This window comes from Pholcus phalangioides, unplaced genomic scaffold, assembly GCF_987345545.1.
Source record: "Pholcus phalangioides strain wild (caught in Gottingen) unplaced genomic scaffold, Ppha-v1.0 ptg000004l_1, whole genome shotgun sequence".
In the NCBI taxonomy this organism is placed as follows: domain Eukaryota; kingdom Metazoa; phylum Arthropoda; class Arachnida; order Araneae; family Pholcidae; genus Pholcus; species Pholcus phalangioides.
Genome location: NW_028301597.1, coordinates 43228484 through 43245506, shown reverse-complemented (window position 1 = coordinate 43245506; position 17023 = coordinate 43228484). Strand labels below are relative to the sequence as shown.

At 33.6% G+C, this 17023-nt stretch overlaps 1 protein-coding gene across 1 annotated transcript in view; it reads right to left on the bottom strand.

Annotated features, from left to right (window-relative positions):
• Window positions 1–17023, bottom strand: part of Elp2 (elongator complex protein 2) — a 32361-nt gene that overhangs the window by 9895 nt on the left and 5443 nt on the right. The window contains exons 3-12 of the mRNA XM_089231550.1: window positions 12459–12529; window positions 12076–12223; window positions 9494–9571; window positions 9226–9360; window positions 7517–7675; window positions 5139–5228; window positions 4430–4524; window positions 2317–2439; window positions 1989–2141; window positions 567–758 (exon numbers count right to left, since the gene is read on the bottom strand). Coding sequence (XP_089087676.1) covers window positions 567–758; window positions 1989–2141; window positions 2317–2439; window positions 4430–4524; window positions 5139–5228; window positions 7517–7675; window positions 9226–9360; window positions 9494–9571; window positions 12076–12223; window positions 12459–12529 — 1244 coding nt within the window. The remainder of the gene's footprint in view (window positions 1–566; window positions 759–1988; window positions 2142–2316; window positions 2440–4429; window positions 4525–5138; window positions 5229–7516; window positions 7676–9225; window positions 9361–9493; window positions 9572–12075; window positions 12224–12458; window positions 12530–17023) is intronic.

Sequence of the window (17023 nt, the reverse complement as noted above, 5' to 3'; positions counted from 1 at the left end):
TTTAATGACACAGTTACAAAGAAATGCATAAAATTCACAAACATGCCTCAGAATAATTTTTCAAATTTGGATAAAAATATTTGATCATATAAAAAAAAATTTCCACAGATAATAAAACAGCTTATTTACTGATTAATTATTACTACCCAAGAAAAAATTGAAGGTATTAGTGATGAAATCCCAGATTCAAAGTTTTTGTGTCAAACATATAATATTCAAGAATTCATTTTAATCAAAATATTCTTCCATATTAAAAGAAAATAAATAATCAAGAACAATATCATTGTAATACTGTCTGTAATTATTGTCTGATAATGATAGTTTCAATGTGTGTGTTTTCCGACCTGCTAATTTCAATTTGCGTCCCACATTTCACTTCAGAAGGGAAAAAAATTAGCAATATTTTCATTACCAACAAGGACAGCTTAAAAACTGCATGGTAACTAGAGCATCAGCATCCTCAAATATTATGCCATTTTTATCTTCACACTAATATCACTATATAATAATTTAAAATTTTCTCTTCCACACCAACAAATATTCACAGATAAAGTAAAACAAATTACGGAATCTTTGATGTATGAAGTTGTATCCACATTGCACAGCCTTTTCAAGTTTTCAGCGAATAATTTTGGTGCATTAAAGACGCGTAAAACTTTTTCATCACTTCCTGAGACAAACTTGAATCGATTTAAGATAGACAAGCAAACAATATCATATCCATGTACTTGAGGTCTAGATATTTCATGCCATGATCGCTAGAAAAAAAAATGTTGATTAATAAAGTGTCTAGAAAATACATGGAAAAAAGTTCAATTAGTAATTTACACTGTTCAAGAATCATAAACTTTGAACTTTTCTAATCAAAAGCTTTCTTCATGATCAAACAGAATTTGTTAACCATGTTCAATACTTAACACTGTGTGGCAGTGAAGTGGTTCAGGAACTAGCTTCTGACTGCAGGTCTGGGTTCAAAGCCTGGTTCAGGCATGCATGTCTACTAACACTAACCAATTTCTTGGGAATATGTGGATCCCATTAGAAATATTAGATCACGTTATTAAAAAAAAGTTAACGTTTTTCCTCTTCAGCTGAATAAAAAAGCAACCTAGAACAGATAAATAGCTAAGGATCCAACATCGCCATGGGAACCACCTATAGTTTATGCCTGTTATAACGACTGATAGAATAAGTCCCAAATTTCTCTTATTCATTACGACCTGCAAAGAGGTGATTCAGTCTATTACAATGTCTGATTTCAGTTCCACCATGCTAATTTTTGTGACGAATCTATGCATAAGTGCGTTTGACTTATTGTATAAGGACCTTGAATAGATTTAAATTTTATTATTATTTTCTAACCCGATACATTTTTATTGCTACATTATAACAAAATTAATAGCACTGAAAAATTTTTATTCTGTGTCAATATGGAATTTTCCTAAGAAGTTAAATTTCACTTATTTTCAAAACTTTTGATATAATGACCAACTAATGCAACATTTTTTCCATGGAGCGATGGAAGCCGCATGTTATAATAAGGGTCAACTACATATAAAGTCATTGACTAAACAGTCTGAAAGCAGATCCTAAACTCTGTTTTATGCTACCTTTCATACAGTTTATTTAACCCTTTAAGTGGTGCAGCAGAAATCACTAACCCTCCCTCAAAGTCTAAAAATGTAATATCTTTTTAAATTGAGTAGACTTTCTTCCAATTTTCAGCAGGTGCAAACTGAGGAGGCATAGGAGAAAAGTGTTCCATTGAGGATTCAAGTTTAAAAAACATCTGGGCTTGTCAATAAGTTAAAATAAGAGACTTTTAAAGAGGATAGATATCTCAGCAATGTGCTTAAAGGGTTAAGGCTTACTATAATGCAGATTGATGCTAAATCCATCTTAAAAACCATAATAAAAAGTTCAGAAGCACAAATAAATACATAATAGTATAAATATTTACTTAATCATAAAATCTCTCAGTAACTTACCCTTTTCCCTTCTTTCCAAATCGGAGCATGCAATCGAGTTGTTTGATCATGGCTACAGCTCAACAGAAAGGCACCTTCTGGGTCCCAAGCAATATCTCGAACAGAACTAAAATGGCCACCAATTGGAATACCATTATTCCACAAACCACACACCTGTAGAGAATATGCATGAAATGAGAGCCTTCAAAAAAATTATCAGGTAACGCTTAATTTTTAAACAACTGGTTTTGTGTGTCTCTGTATGAAACTGCACAGTCAAATATGTGAAAACTCCATAGCATCTGATATTAGAAATTTACATGTGCATGAAACTGGTTTCTTTTTTTACCTTATCTTCTGTCCAAACATGCATGGCACCTTGAAAACCATGAGCTAGAATTTTTTTCCCATCTGGTGCAAAAACACCACCATAAAACCCTAAAATATTGCCACCTACTTCACCAACTCTTATCTAGAAATGAAACAAAGTAAAAGATTTATGAGCAATGCATAACAAAGTAGACTAACAATGATAAATATTACTAACAATAGAATGCAATCACACTGAATTGAAACTAAAGGCAAAGAAATACAGAAAACTCCATAACGAGCCACACATAATTTTCATTCAAGCACTTAGATACAAACATTTGACTATAGCACAATATCATTTGAGAAAACATACAGAATATACTCAAACAAACAAAACATCTAAAATCATATTAACATTTCAAAGAATGAATTAAAGGCTTTTGACACTTCATATCAGTTTGACAGCACTGGGAAAAGTTAACATTTTTACGGAAATAATTATATTCGTACAGAGGAGGGAAGGGATGAAATCCATTTTGGAGCAATTATGGCATCAATTTTTCTAACTATGCATAAAGTGTAATGATTTAATAATTGTATCGTTGTGGATCTGTTGCTCTCTGTGGGGAAACTTTGAAATGGGGAGATCAGTTTGTATTTGCACCTTCAAAGTTGGGAACCATAGAAAAGCAACTTCAGTCGACCACCAATGTGGCAATGGTGGGGTTAGGAAAAATATAGCATAGCTGCCAACTTTGGAAAATGAGAATTATGCTGGTTTTTGAGTGGGTCCAAATTCTACACAAAAATAAATATAACAGGGATATTTGAAAAATAATGTTGGGATTTTTCATTAGTGAAAGCAAAATTGTAGGGATATTTCCCCTTTGAAAAAATTTTACATTGTATAAGTCATTGCGATCAGCTCCAATTCCCCAATCATCGCCAACCAATAGGTAAAATTACCTGTCATTACTACACTCAAACCAAATGTCGTCAACATTGAAGAACCACACACAACACTCCACATTTCATATCTCCGTCATGACCCCAACAGAGAAATTGTCATCAGGTCAAAAACGGGACATATGGCCAAGTGAGATATGGGTCATCTCATCGATTTCGGATGTCGAAAGGCCAAATTGATGCTGACTGTTTTGCAAATTTTGGCTTTTGCCCCTGAAGACAAAATATTTTTTGTGATTTCATGCAAGGACAACAATTGTGAAGTATTTTGGAGATAAAAACAAAAGCAAGGATTTTTATTTTCAAGATAAATTCTTTGTGAATATTTTTTTCCCTCAGACTATGGACTTTTTACAATAACAGCCGAAATTCGAGAGAAATAAGAATTTTTCGGGAGTCCAAGAGATGGAGCACAAATTCTGGATCTTCCCGTAAAATCTGGAAAATTTGGTAGCTATGATATAAGATTTGGAGAAGCAAAATTAATGCTAGAAAAAAATCAATTTAGGATTGATAAAAAAAATTTCAATTTAAAAAGAAAACACAAAAATTCACGAGCTCCTCTCAGAGTGGCACCCTGTGCAGAGCACAGCCCTGGAGCCCTTTTTGACATGAAGTGTGTGAGTGTGGTGGTTTAAAATTAAAAAAAGAAACCTTAAATATTTGTTTGTAAATTAGGCAGTGTTATGTGCTCAGGAGGTACTACCATTTATGTTCCAAACTGGAAGTGAGAAACTGATAATGGATGCATATGAACAATTGATTCTTCCCCCCCCCCCCACCTAATTTTGTAGGCATCATTTCAGCTGGCTTTCTGTTGACTATAACAATTTGGCTATGGAGAAAGATACTTTTGCGAAATGGGAGAAAATTTTAGGAGAATTGACGCTGTGTTTGGCTATTTAGCACTTCTTATTTAATAAAGTTGGCAAATTAAAATTTTTAATTCACAACATGCATGAGGCAAAGTATAAAAGTATGTCAAGGAGCGCTAAGCACACGCACACAAAAAACAAACACAAAAGTCACTGTTGGAGCAGGATGGCATGAAATGTTAATTTTGGTGCAGAGTTTCTACCCTTGTCCTTGTAGTTCTCTGAAGATAAATATAAATTAGTTATCTCATCAACAGAAAACTCCGGAATATATCTATTAAATATTCCAGATTTAAAAAGTTTATTTACTTCATCTATCCATAAACTGGAGTTTTGGCCCGGCTTCCAAATTATCATTGTCCTGTCCATGGATGATGACAGAAGTTGCAGAGATTGGGCTGTCACTGAAGTAGAGAGGAAGAGGAGTTTTTTTCATTGAGACAAAAGAATATGATGTCAACAAGAATATTAATACTTTTTTTTTCAAGTAGAAAAAAAAAAATGTTTATTCACAGTAGAAATTGAATATCATTTTGAATATTGATTTTAATGAGAGTTCATGATTTATTTTTATATCCAAAGACACAAAAATGAGTGTAATAGAATAGATATAAGGGGCCGTTCAAGTATTACATAAGCAAATTTTTAGCCATTTTCGACCCCCCCCCCCCGTCAGCAAAATGCTGACCCCCTTCCTCCCCCCTTGTCAGCAAAATTTCGTCATCAGCTCTGCCCCTCTGAATCCTAACTCATATTTTCATAAAGGGTGATTGATGACATAAGCATTATCCAAACCCCCCTGCCCCCCCCCCTTGTCATCAAAAGTCAGCAAATCGGAAACATCCTCCTTCCCACATCGATGATGACGTAATACTTGAACGGCCTCTAAATCATGAACTGCTAGTACAAAACTATAATGCTGGTTCAAACTAATGAATATTGCATTACAGCATACTTCATTGACTTAATATTTTGAATCAAACACTCACTAACAAAAAAATATATTAATTATAGACACCTGTTTCTTCCCACCTTCCCCATTTCACGGAGTATACAGCATTGTTGTGGCTTGGCAAAACTGATTCTAGTGACACAGTGTACTTCGTACCTAAAAAACAACAGAAAATCCTTGGTGAAAAAAAAATATTGTAGTCACTCATAACTGCATAAGTCATATATAACTACAGTAAAGCATCAATTATTTGAATATCAATCAATCGAAACGTTGGTTAACCAAAAGCACTTCAGTCGGCCAATTCACTGCCTTGAGACAGCAATGAAGTGGTTAGAACAACAAAAAGAATGTGATGCTGTTTAATCGCTGTCTTTATATATAAATATTTGCAAGATTTAATAGCAAAAAAGGGAGCCACTGGGCTAATTTTGGACTTTTCCTAAACTGTAGGCCCACTTTTAATGGCCATTTTGAACTAGTAAAACTAGGCTAGTCAGTTCTCTGTGTTATTTATAAGATGTGTGATACAAAATGCATATAGTTTTGTGTTTAATATCACTGTTTCTTTGTTTCATATTACACCTATGACACTTTTTTCGTGAATGATCGGTTATCTGAAAAATCAGTTATCCGAACATCCCTAATTGTTTAGGATAATCGATGCTCTACTGTATTCATATCAACGTTTAAAGGCTGAACTATGAACAAAATCACTCATTGTTTTGAAATTTGGAATTTGATGTCCTTTTGCATGCCTATGTGTAGATCAACTTTGAAATTTGAAGAAAAAAAAATTTTTTTTTTTTTTTTCACGATGTTCCATTTATGGAACATTGGCACTTGGGGAGAGGTGAAAGCGGAAACTGGTATCGCCTATATTCTCGCGTTTTTTCATTTCTGGAGTACACAGTTATCCCACAAAATTTTCTATTTTGGACTACAATTTCAAATTTGCAACGCATACCGATTTTTTTAGCATAAAAATGAGTGAAGAAAATTAAAAATCTTTTATAATGTCTGTGATAAAAGAAGGAAAACATCTTTGATGGACCCATTTGTCACATTGGTAGCATTTATACATAGTGTTTTTTGGCAAACCGCACACCGACCTTGCATCGCAGACACAATATAATGGCCATCAGATGACCTGACATCTTTTTTTCAGTTGACAATGTGAACCTGGATGAATAATTAACCCCTTCTTCTTTCGTAGAAGGTTCACTGTCACTCCTCTTCGGAATTCCAAATGCAAAATTACATCTGCTTCTCGCAACTCTGAATGAATTATCCCAACGTGCTATAATGGTTATATGGCAAATCTTTTCAAATGGAACCCAGAGCTGAGGTTTTTGATCGGATTCGAGAAAGAATTTTTTTTTATCCCATTTCTGTTTATATTTCGGACTGCTTAAAACTGCTTTTTCTTGAAACCTTCACATGAGAATGTTGCACTTTTTCTGTCCTACATTTTTTTTAAAACGTGTTACGGGAATTTCTAATACCTCATCCTCGATGTTGCAAAATATATATCTAGCATTCCACATACATCAGTTGGAAGTGTTGTCACTAGATAATTTTCAACAATAACATCATCATCCGTGATGTTTTTCATTAGCAAGTAATTGGCATATATATATATATGCGAGTTATAATTATCCTACTAGTTATATGTGTATCTAAAAGTTTCTAAATATCCTACAGCTTCTTCTAATGTGAGATCTTCCGGACATGGTTACATACAGCTGAACATAAAAAGATGATCTACGATTACCGATCGTGCTTTGATTAGTTGGCGGTTCACAAAAACATGTATTTCCAAGAATGCAAGAATAAAAAGCACTCAACCAATATAAACAACTCACCCCCAGAAAGCACATTCCTCTGTTTCATATTACCCAGAATTTGCCCCCATACACATGTCGAATGATGACACCACCCTGGGGTTCGAATGGGGAAATCGAAGCAGCGCACTGCACATTAGATATCCTTAGAATCCAGCCCTCTTGAAAGGCCAATGTTCCATAAATGGAACATGCATATTTGAACGAGTGTAGCCCTTCAATGTTTAACAGTACAAAGAAACTAATTGATTTACTTTAATTGACATATTAAGTGGTAGAAACACACAAAATAATTTTCAATTTACTTCAAAATTGAAATTTTGGCGAATTTTAATCGAAATGGGAAAAAAATTTCCAAAAAATGTAAAAATTCAAAATTCTGTCAAAAAAGATTAAATTAACATGAAGTTTCTGAATTTATTTGAAAAAATACTTTGAACTTTTCTCTATATACGATAAAAAACCGGAAATATTTGAATTACTTTTTATCTGATATTTTTGCAAATAAAAACTATGCAGTTTTAAATGGTTAAGTAAAAAAATCTATGCATTTTGGGAAATGTCACATACTTTAAAAAGTAATGAAATTTTTTTTCTCACCAGAATGATTTTTGAATATTATTTCTTTCAATTTTAAAAGCTTCAAATTATCAATCAAATTTGAATCGCCACAGCTACCATCGTCAACAGAAGGAAAGATTTTCCATATTCTTATAAAAGAGTCTTGAGATGCAGATGCCAACCATAAAGTGTCATTTTCTGAAAGAAAAAAAATTTAATTTACATTAAAAAAAAAAGAACATTTGTGAAAATATATACACATACAATTGATTTTCTGTGTGTGCATGTTCTCTATACAAATCTAAAATTTTAGGCCGATCATCGCCAAATTTTGCAGATACACAAAACAGCCCCAAATTGAAATTTGCCAACATGAAAGAGTGTCGCTCTCTCTGTCTTTGTCCTGAAAAAAATCAAAAGAGGCATTATTTTGTACTTTTTTCTTCAGGTAAAAAAATTTTGGCACCTATAATATTGTTCTGGTGCCTAGATTTTTTTTTCAATTTGTCCAGCCCTGGTTACAATGGTTCCCTAACAATGTGTCTCACATTTTCATATGCCTTTACAATGATTTGCCACTTCTTCAATGCTCCCAGTATATAGAGAAAAACCAGGCAGCACCAGGTATTCTAGCTAGTGATAATCTTTGTAATACCTTTGTTATTGCACATACCAAAAGACGAAGGAAAAATGTAATATAAGTGTAATCGCTTTTAAACTTTTAATATGATTCAAATTTCCAACAGCAATTTTAATAAAAAGAATGAAATATTGGGATGCATGTTAGTGCTAGGCATTGTGTGATGAGGAGCTACTGTAATAATAGCTAGTGAAAATTAGCAGTATAACAGATTGAAACCAAAGTTTTAACAAACTTTAACAATGTAAAAAATGAAATTTTCATCACATGTGTGAGATAATATTACTGAAATAAAAGATTCTAAAATAATTTCCTTGGAAAATAAAATAATTTTCATAAAAGAAATTTCACTTTATGAAACTTTTGTGTAATAAAGTTCATAACATGTTTTTGTGCCCTTCCCAGAGTCCTAAAAAGCATCCTTTATTTTAAACTCGCATAGGAAATCCCAAGTTTGTAAAAACAGCTGTACTAGTCAATCACATTTATACTGATACTTTCTTTTCTACATCCAGAAAAATTATATGCTTTTGGAACTATGAAGAAAGTAAAAGTCTTTAGCAATCCTGCAAGAGTTTAAAAAATTCTGAAAATGAGCAAAACCATTGCAGGATTTGGGTTTACACTCGTATAATAACAGAGAGATGGCACTGCCACACTAGGAAGAAGGGAATATGGCGTGTGTGAATGTATGTAGATGGAGAGTGGTGAAGATGACATCAGCCATGACTTTTCGCTATCTTGATGTGTATTTTGTTATGTAGTGTTGCTGTGTGTTTGTTCAAAATAAAGCCAATTACAAATTATTTCCTGTCTCTGTGGGAAGTTGATCATGTCAGAAGAGCCTTAAACAAAACCCACAGCTATATACAGTAGAAGTCAATAATAATAGGTACAACTTTGAGAATCTTACTGTTGCAAGTAAATTGCAATACATCGGAACAAATATTGAAGATACTATAAGTAAATACTTACAATGAGAAGTCCATTATAACAATGTTTCTCACGCTTATAAACTATTGCTATAACAGAATTCTGCCTATATTGTGATGTTTTATTATTTGAATAATAAAAATAAGCATATTATGGGAAAAAAATATATAAAAACCTTCTTTGATAATATCAAGTCCTTGAGTCCAGTCTTCATGCCCAGATAAGACTGCACATGGTGTGAACTGTTCATTTTCATTCCAAACATGTAAATGAATATTGCAGTCATCTCTTCCAATAGCCAATAGAGGATCTTAAAAAATACCACAGGATTTTCAATAATCAAAATCATTTTAATTATTCTAAAAAATCTGAGTAATATATATACACTGTGAAATGATATTCATTTCCATACAAAAAAGAAAAAACGTTCGAACATGACTCACCTGCACTTGTATTAAAAAATGAAAATTCAACTGCCAAAGCAAGGCCATTGCCCAATGACATTGTTTGGATACAGGTAACTGCATCAAAAACAAATGAAAATTTTGTCAATTCTTGTCCAATATACAGAGTGCATAGAAACATTCCTTTATCCTGGAATAACTTACGAACTGTTGATCAGATTATATAGAAGCATACTTGCAATTAGAACAAAAGTATCCTAATAACGTGTAAGACCTCAGATATCTTTCATATTCCATGGGTTGTATAGGTTAGTTATTAAAATAAGAAAAATTAACTTTGTGGTGGTTGGTGTGGTGTATACAGAGTGTAAAATTACCTATTCGGCAAAATATCGAAAAGATGAACTTTGACACCTTGCCGAAGAAATGGGCAAACTTACCGAGCCTGAGATGAAAGTGATAAGAGATAAAAAAACTGTAACAAGCAAGCTGTGTGTGAACAAGGAGATGTACAGTTATACTTTTATTCACCAGACACGTGATGCTCAAGTTGTATCAAGAGACGAAGACATTCTTGAGGAGTTCAGTTTATGTAACAGGAAAGCTGTTGCCAAGGATGTTCAGTAGTACTTTTATTCACAAAACATGTGGGGATTAAGTTTGTATCGAGAGATGAAGACATTCTCGGGGAGTTTGACTTTAACCTTCATGACAAAGGGTTGTCAGTTTTGCATGATAACGCAGAGTTGTTCTGTATTAATGTAGATATCTGTATGATCTGTAGATATCTGTATGATCTGTAGATATCTGTATGATCTGTAGATATCTGTATGATCTGTAGATATCTGTATGATCTGTAGATATCTGTATGATCTGTAGATATCTGTATGATCTGTAGATATCTGTATGATCTGTAGATATCTGTATGATCTGTAGATATCTGTATAATGTATCCGCTCTGTATACACCTCATCGGCCACCACATTCGAATTCTCTCTTCTGCTTCTTCTCGTCAAATTCTCTCTTCTACAAGGGTCTATAGTAGTCCTTTTGTGAAGACCTTGTTGTATTATTCACTGAACGTAATAAGTTTCTTCAGCTCTATCACTTTCATCTTGGGTTCGGTAAGTTTGCCATCTCTTCAGCAAGGCATCGTAGTTCCTCTTTTTGATATTTTGGCAAATAGGCCATTTTCCACTCGTTACTTATTTAGAATGTAGCTTAGCTAAAAACACTCACTCATCTATTTTAAAACATTGGGCACCAATGTGATGGTCGGTGATGGACAGAGTGGCGAACATGGAAAATTCCTTTATTCTACATTAATACAGAACAACTGTATATTAACATGCAAAAATTGACAACCCTTCGTGATGAAGGTTAAAATTTAACTCCACGTGTCTCTCAATACAAACTTAATCCTCATGTGTCTCGTGGATAAAAGTACTACTGAATGTCCTTGTCAACAGCTTGCCTGTTACAACTTTCTATTTCGCCACCCTTTCGCATAAAACTCAATTAGAAAGTTGTTGCTCTATCTCTCCTGTGCCTAATTAAAAATATTCCAGGTTTTGAATACAATATTCCCTAAAATATCCAAATTCAAAAATTGCTGAAAATGAAGGAATAAACAACACAATCTAATATTTAAGCTCATTCGATACTTCATATAGGCTTAAATTTTAGAATGTTTCCAATACTGTTCTTTCCAATACAATACAATTTTCCAATACTGTTGGAATACTGTTCTGTCCAGGATAAAGCAACTTTCTATACACCTTGTATGTACTTATTTCTTTGAAAATATCAAACAAAATACCAAAGAGCAAAAACAAGCAATATATAAAAAAATATTACTAATTATAGATTTACAAATGCATTTTTCAGAACCTATCTCATTCCTTAATCAGATACCTTAGTGAAACCACTCTTTTGCAGACACGTTCAGGACCAGAAAATTTGTAAGTAGAATGGTTTTCATAGCAGTGTTTAAAAAAAATGGTGTTCCCATTCAAATACTAAAATAATCATTGTTAGAAAAACTCCTCTAGCAAATAACTATAATATTTCACAAACATCAGATAAGTTAAGAGACTGTAAATTGTGGTAAACAAATGTGCACAAATGATGCGTAAAATGCAGTAATTGTGCCAAATTTATATATTTTTAGTCTATTAAAAGCTATTAGATATAGCCTAGAGTATTTACATATTTTATGGAAAAAAATTTATTAATTTAATCACAATACCATATAAATAAGCTTCAAAACCTCTCATTTTAGCTCTTTTACAGCTCTACAGCAATATTTACTCATACCTAAAGGATTTCTTATCTGAAATGAGCAAAGCCTTTCTTAATTTCAGTTACAGGAAAGTTATATTCTAGTTAGACAAAAATAAAAGTAGTTTTCTAAGTTTTCTGACTTTACAGCCTCGCTGATTAAAATGATTTTCTTATTTTGAGGCAAAAGACAACACCTTGATCATAAAAGAACACTATACATAAATATATAGACATTTATCCAAAATAAAATTCACTTTGCTAGTTCAAGTATTTTAATTATAAAATCAAACATTTTTATACAATTTCTGAATTCAATTAATATAAATTCCCATAATTACTGTCGACATCTATCCTTTTCCATATTTTTACAGAAGAATCCACAGATGCAGTAGCTATCAACAGTGTGTTGGTGGAATGATCCGTACAAAGTACAGCTCCTGTCTTTACAACATCACTATGTCCTTTTAGTATATGGGAAGGAACAAACTAAAAGTATAAAATATAATTAAAAGCATTAAAAAATTCTCCAGCTAATAATGGTCTGACAATACGAGTGTTAAGTATCTAAAAAAATCTTATAGATTGCATAGTTCAAAATAAATGTAAGGCAGCTATAAGTACATATTTGTTACTCTATCAAGCAATACTAATTCATGAGCACAGTCATATTAAAAAATAATAGATTTAATATTTTTCTATAAAAAAAAAAAGTAATGCAAACCTTGGAACCATTTTTAGACCATATGATAGCTGTTGTGTCTGCTGATGTTGAAAGTAGCTCCTCTTCATGCTCTAAAAAACAAAAGTAAATGTTCATTAAAGGATTATCGTTGGGGTAAATCGAGAAGCTATCCATTCTTAGAATAAGACAACCATAAGCATTCTTTACGGGCGTTGTATAATATTTTATCATGTGTATATATTGTTTATAATTTGTGTTAATTGCATTTTTAATTGGGTCGCTGTATTTTTGAAATATATGACAACCATATTTTAATAGGCATCTTTTTATCAGCCACCTCATTGGGCATTTTGTCTGTTGTGGCGTTGTATTTGTATTATTCATTTTTTGACACCAAATTGATGGGAAGCAGAGTCAATAGAACTGAAATATGTGCTGATATTGGATGTGTGTTTGGAGATATGTGGGCTTACGGTAGTGTTGTCATTATTTAATTTTTGTGTGGAATATAGAACTGGGCCATCATTCAGTTGGCCAGTGTTGTGTCACCAATGTTTCAACTTTTCAATGGATAGAATAAGGTTTTTCATATAATTTTTTTTAAACATTGTGCGAATTCTGTGCATTGAGGTTGGAAAACTAGAATAAGCAAGCAAAACACTAAAACAAAAAAAAAAATCCAGGGAAAGCATAAAATTATCATTAATCATTCGAAGAATAACATATAATAAGAAAAATGCATGGTGTCGGGTGGTGCCTTAATTTCTAATTTTACAGCATCTTTTGTGCATTGAAATGTTTTTCTAATTGCACCTAAAGTCAGAACATACGCTTATCAAAACAGCTACTACTATTAAACCACATGTGCACCTCCTCAACATTTCTCTACAGAACTTTCAACAAATTAGCACATAGTTGATAAGGTTTTCGCGGCCATCATTTGATAAAAATTGTTTTTTCGGGTTCGAATTTTCCATAGAATCAACTGACCAATCGCAAAACAATAGTGTAGTTCAAGCCACTTATGTGCATAAATACAACCTGAGACTCCGGAAAACTTGACTTTGATCCAGTTTATCAATTCTCCTGATGATGCCAACCACTAGTGTTGGGGAAACGTTGAGAACTAACTCAAACGGACGACGGTCTTCGAACCCAAAAAAACAATTTTTATCAAATTAGCACATGTTGAAATGTGTGTGTGTGTAAGTGTTGTGTTAATGTAAAGTTTGTTTCTGTGTGATGCCTGTTATGTGTAGCGCTGTCATCTGCCTTCAATTTTTCTAACTATGAATGGTGTAATGACTGAATAATTGTAATGTTGTAACCTTGTTGCTATCTGTTGCAAGGTTTCTCAAAGGGAAGATCAGCTTGCATTTGAGCCTTGAAGTTGGGAACCACTACCAAACAGCTGCAAAATGTTTAAAACACAATACTTTAAATTCTAAAGAAATTCAAGCATGATATAGATAAGTATAATTATTGAAATAGGCCTAAATATATGTTTTGATAACATACCAGACCCACAAAATTAGCACATCTACTGGGTGAGACATTGTTGTGGAAACCCCAGTAGGTGATAAATATCCATTGGTACATTGTTTCTGTTATGTACCTAATGTTGTCCATCATCTGACTCCTGACCTCTTTAGCCTTTATAATGGCTATATCCATACATCACATCCCTCTTTTAAGCTTTTAGGTTACATAGTCATTCAAATATATTGGGTGTTTACAAATTCTCCCCACTCGAGAAATCTTTTGATTAACGTCTGTATGCAGTGTAGGAAGATCATTTTGGGTATGTTCATAGTTTTCAGAGCCAATGTTCAGGTCATCAAACTCCTGTGACGCATTGTATTTGAAAGTTTGGCACTGTGATGGTCGAATATGACTTCTGTTTCTTCGCAGAATTCTACCACAGGGTGTTTTCACTATGTATGATCTTGGAGATCCATGAGCTGAAACTATCTGTGCTGGTTGCCATTGTTTCTTATTGAAATTCCAAATTCTTACTTTTTCACCATTGTTTAGAATTCCTAAGGGGTGAGCATTTCTGTCATAATATAGTTTCTGCTTTCTTTGCTTTTCTTTCAAAAGGTGGGTCACATTCTTTTTTAACTTAGTTTTGAGCAATTCTTCTGAAATGGGTAATTTTGTTTTCAGCCGACGATTAAACATTAATTGAGCGGGAGATAAGTTCACATCAGGAAGAGGCGTGTTCCGATATTCCATTAAACTAACCAAAATCTTCTCTTCATCGCCATTGGATTTCCTAAACATGCTCTTGGCTATTCCTACTGATTTTTCTGTCATGCCGTTACTTTTGGGATACCTGGGACTTGCGAAAATGAACTCAAAATTCCATCTATCAGCAAATTGTTTGTAATGTAAGCTATTGAAAGGGTTATTGTCTGAGACAACTTGGTTTGGTACCCCGAATTTACTGAAGAGGCTTTTGAGTGTGCTAATTACTTCCGATGCACTTTTGTCCTTTATTGCCTCAATTTCTATCCATTTTGAGAAATAGTCAGCCAATACAAGATAGTATTTGTTTCCGAAGTCCATTAGATCAACACCAACCTTAGAAAAAGGTCTGTTAGGAATTGAGTGATTTATCAGTGGTTCTTTAACATTCTGCTTCCTGAATGTTTCGCAAATATCACAGTTCAACACTATTCTTTCAATATCTCTTGATAAGCCAGGCCAATATAAGATCTCTCTGGCTCTTGCTTTGCACTTGACAATCCCCATGTGTGACTCATGTATTAAACATAACATATCTTTACGAAGTGCTTCAGGGACTATTAGTTTGTTATTAAAAAACAGCAACCCATCAGCTATGTATATCTGATCTCGTAGCTTGTAGTACTGTTTGACAGTGCTTGAACATCTGTCAGTGGGCCAACCATTCTTATTATAATGAATTATCTCTTGAAGGGTTGGGTCAAGCTCAGTACATTTTTGGAATTGTTTCAGTTTCCTCTCACCAATAGGCAGTGATCTGGAAATTTCACGTACAACATGCAACATTTCTGGATGGTCTACACACGTGTCTTTAATGTAAGCCCTTGACAATGCATCAGCAATATGCATTTGACAGCCTGGCAAGTATTCAACAGTGAAATCATACTTAAGTAATTTGAGAAGCATTCTTTGTAATCGAGTTGAGATCTTGCCGATGGGCTTATGAACTATTGAAATCAATGGTTTGTGGTCACTTTTGACAAGTACTTTGTGGCCATAAATCAAGTTGTGAAATTTTTCAAATGCAAAGACTATGGCAAGTAATTCTTTCTCAATCTGGGCATAGTTTTTTTCAGTTTCTGACAGGCTCCTGGATGCAAAAGAAACTGGATGATCTTCTTGCAATAAGCAAACACCGAGCCCATCTTTGGAACTGTCACACTGAATAACAATAGGCAAGGAGTCGTTAAATACTTTCAACACAGGAGTTGAACTGATCAATCTTTTCAGATTCACGAAACTTCGATCTTGCTCATGGTTCCACTGAAACTCAATGTCTTTCTTTAGCAGTTCCCTTAGAGGAGATGTCACAACCGACACGTTTGGAATGAACTTTGCTAAAAAATTAACCATACCAAGCAATCTCTGTATGTTATTCTTGTTGGATGGTTTTTCAAACTCCATAATTGCCTTCACGTGGCTTGGATCAGCTTTTATTCCATCCTTAGAAATTAAGAGGCTCATATACTTGACTTCATTAACCCTAAATTGAAACTTATCAGGGTTGAATTTCACATTGCTTGTTTTTGCCCTTTCTAAGACTTTCAGCAAGATTTGATCATGTTCTTTCTTGTCATTGCCTGCTACTATCAAGTCATCGAAATAGATCTCAACCCCATTTATGTCACCAAACAGTTTTTGATTGGCTTTCTGAAAAACCTCTGGAGCAGAGCTAATTCCAAATGGCAACCTGTTAAATTTAAACCGCCCAAAATGCGAATTGAAAGTGCATAGTTCTGAACTGACCTCGTCCAAAGGTATCTGCCAAAATCCTTCTTTCAAGTCAAGCACAGAATAAAACTGTTTACCTTCTAACCTACTGATAATTTCATCAGCTGATGGGATAATGTGATGTTCCCGCTTTATGGCTTTGTTGAGATTTCTGGGGTCAAGACAAATTCGTAATTTCCCATTTGGTTTATCTATTATTACTAGGCTATTGACCCAATCAGTTGGTTTGTGAACTGGCGATATAACACCAGATTGTACCAGCTCGTCCAATGTTTTGCCCAATTTTTTATATAGCGACTGGGGTACTTTTCTGGGGGCATTTATTACAGGCACTACTTCATTCTTTACAGAGAATGAGAATGTTATGAGGCTCTCCCGGAAATTTTCCCAAACCAGTAAATACACCTTCATATGTTTCAATGGTCTTTACTTTAGAATCAATAGTTACAAGATCTATCAACTGTATAAGATTCAATTGTTTGCATGCTTCTAAACCTAGAATAGGTTTGGCCTGAACATCTACAATTACAAAAGGGAGTTTCAGCTTACAACATTTTTCAGTATTACAAGATAATGAAATGACTCCTTCGGGAGTTAATTTGTGATTGCCATACGAAACTATACTG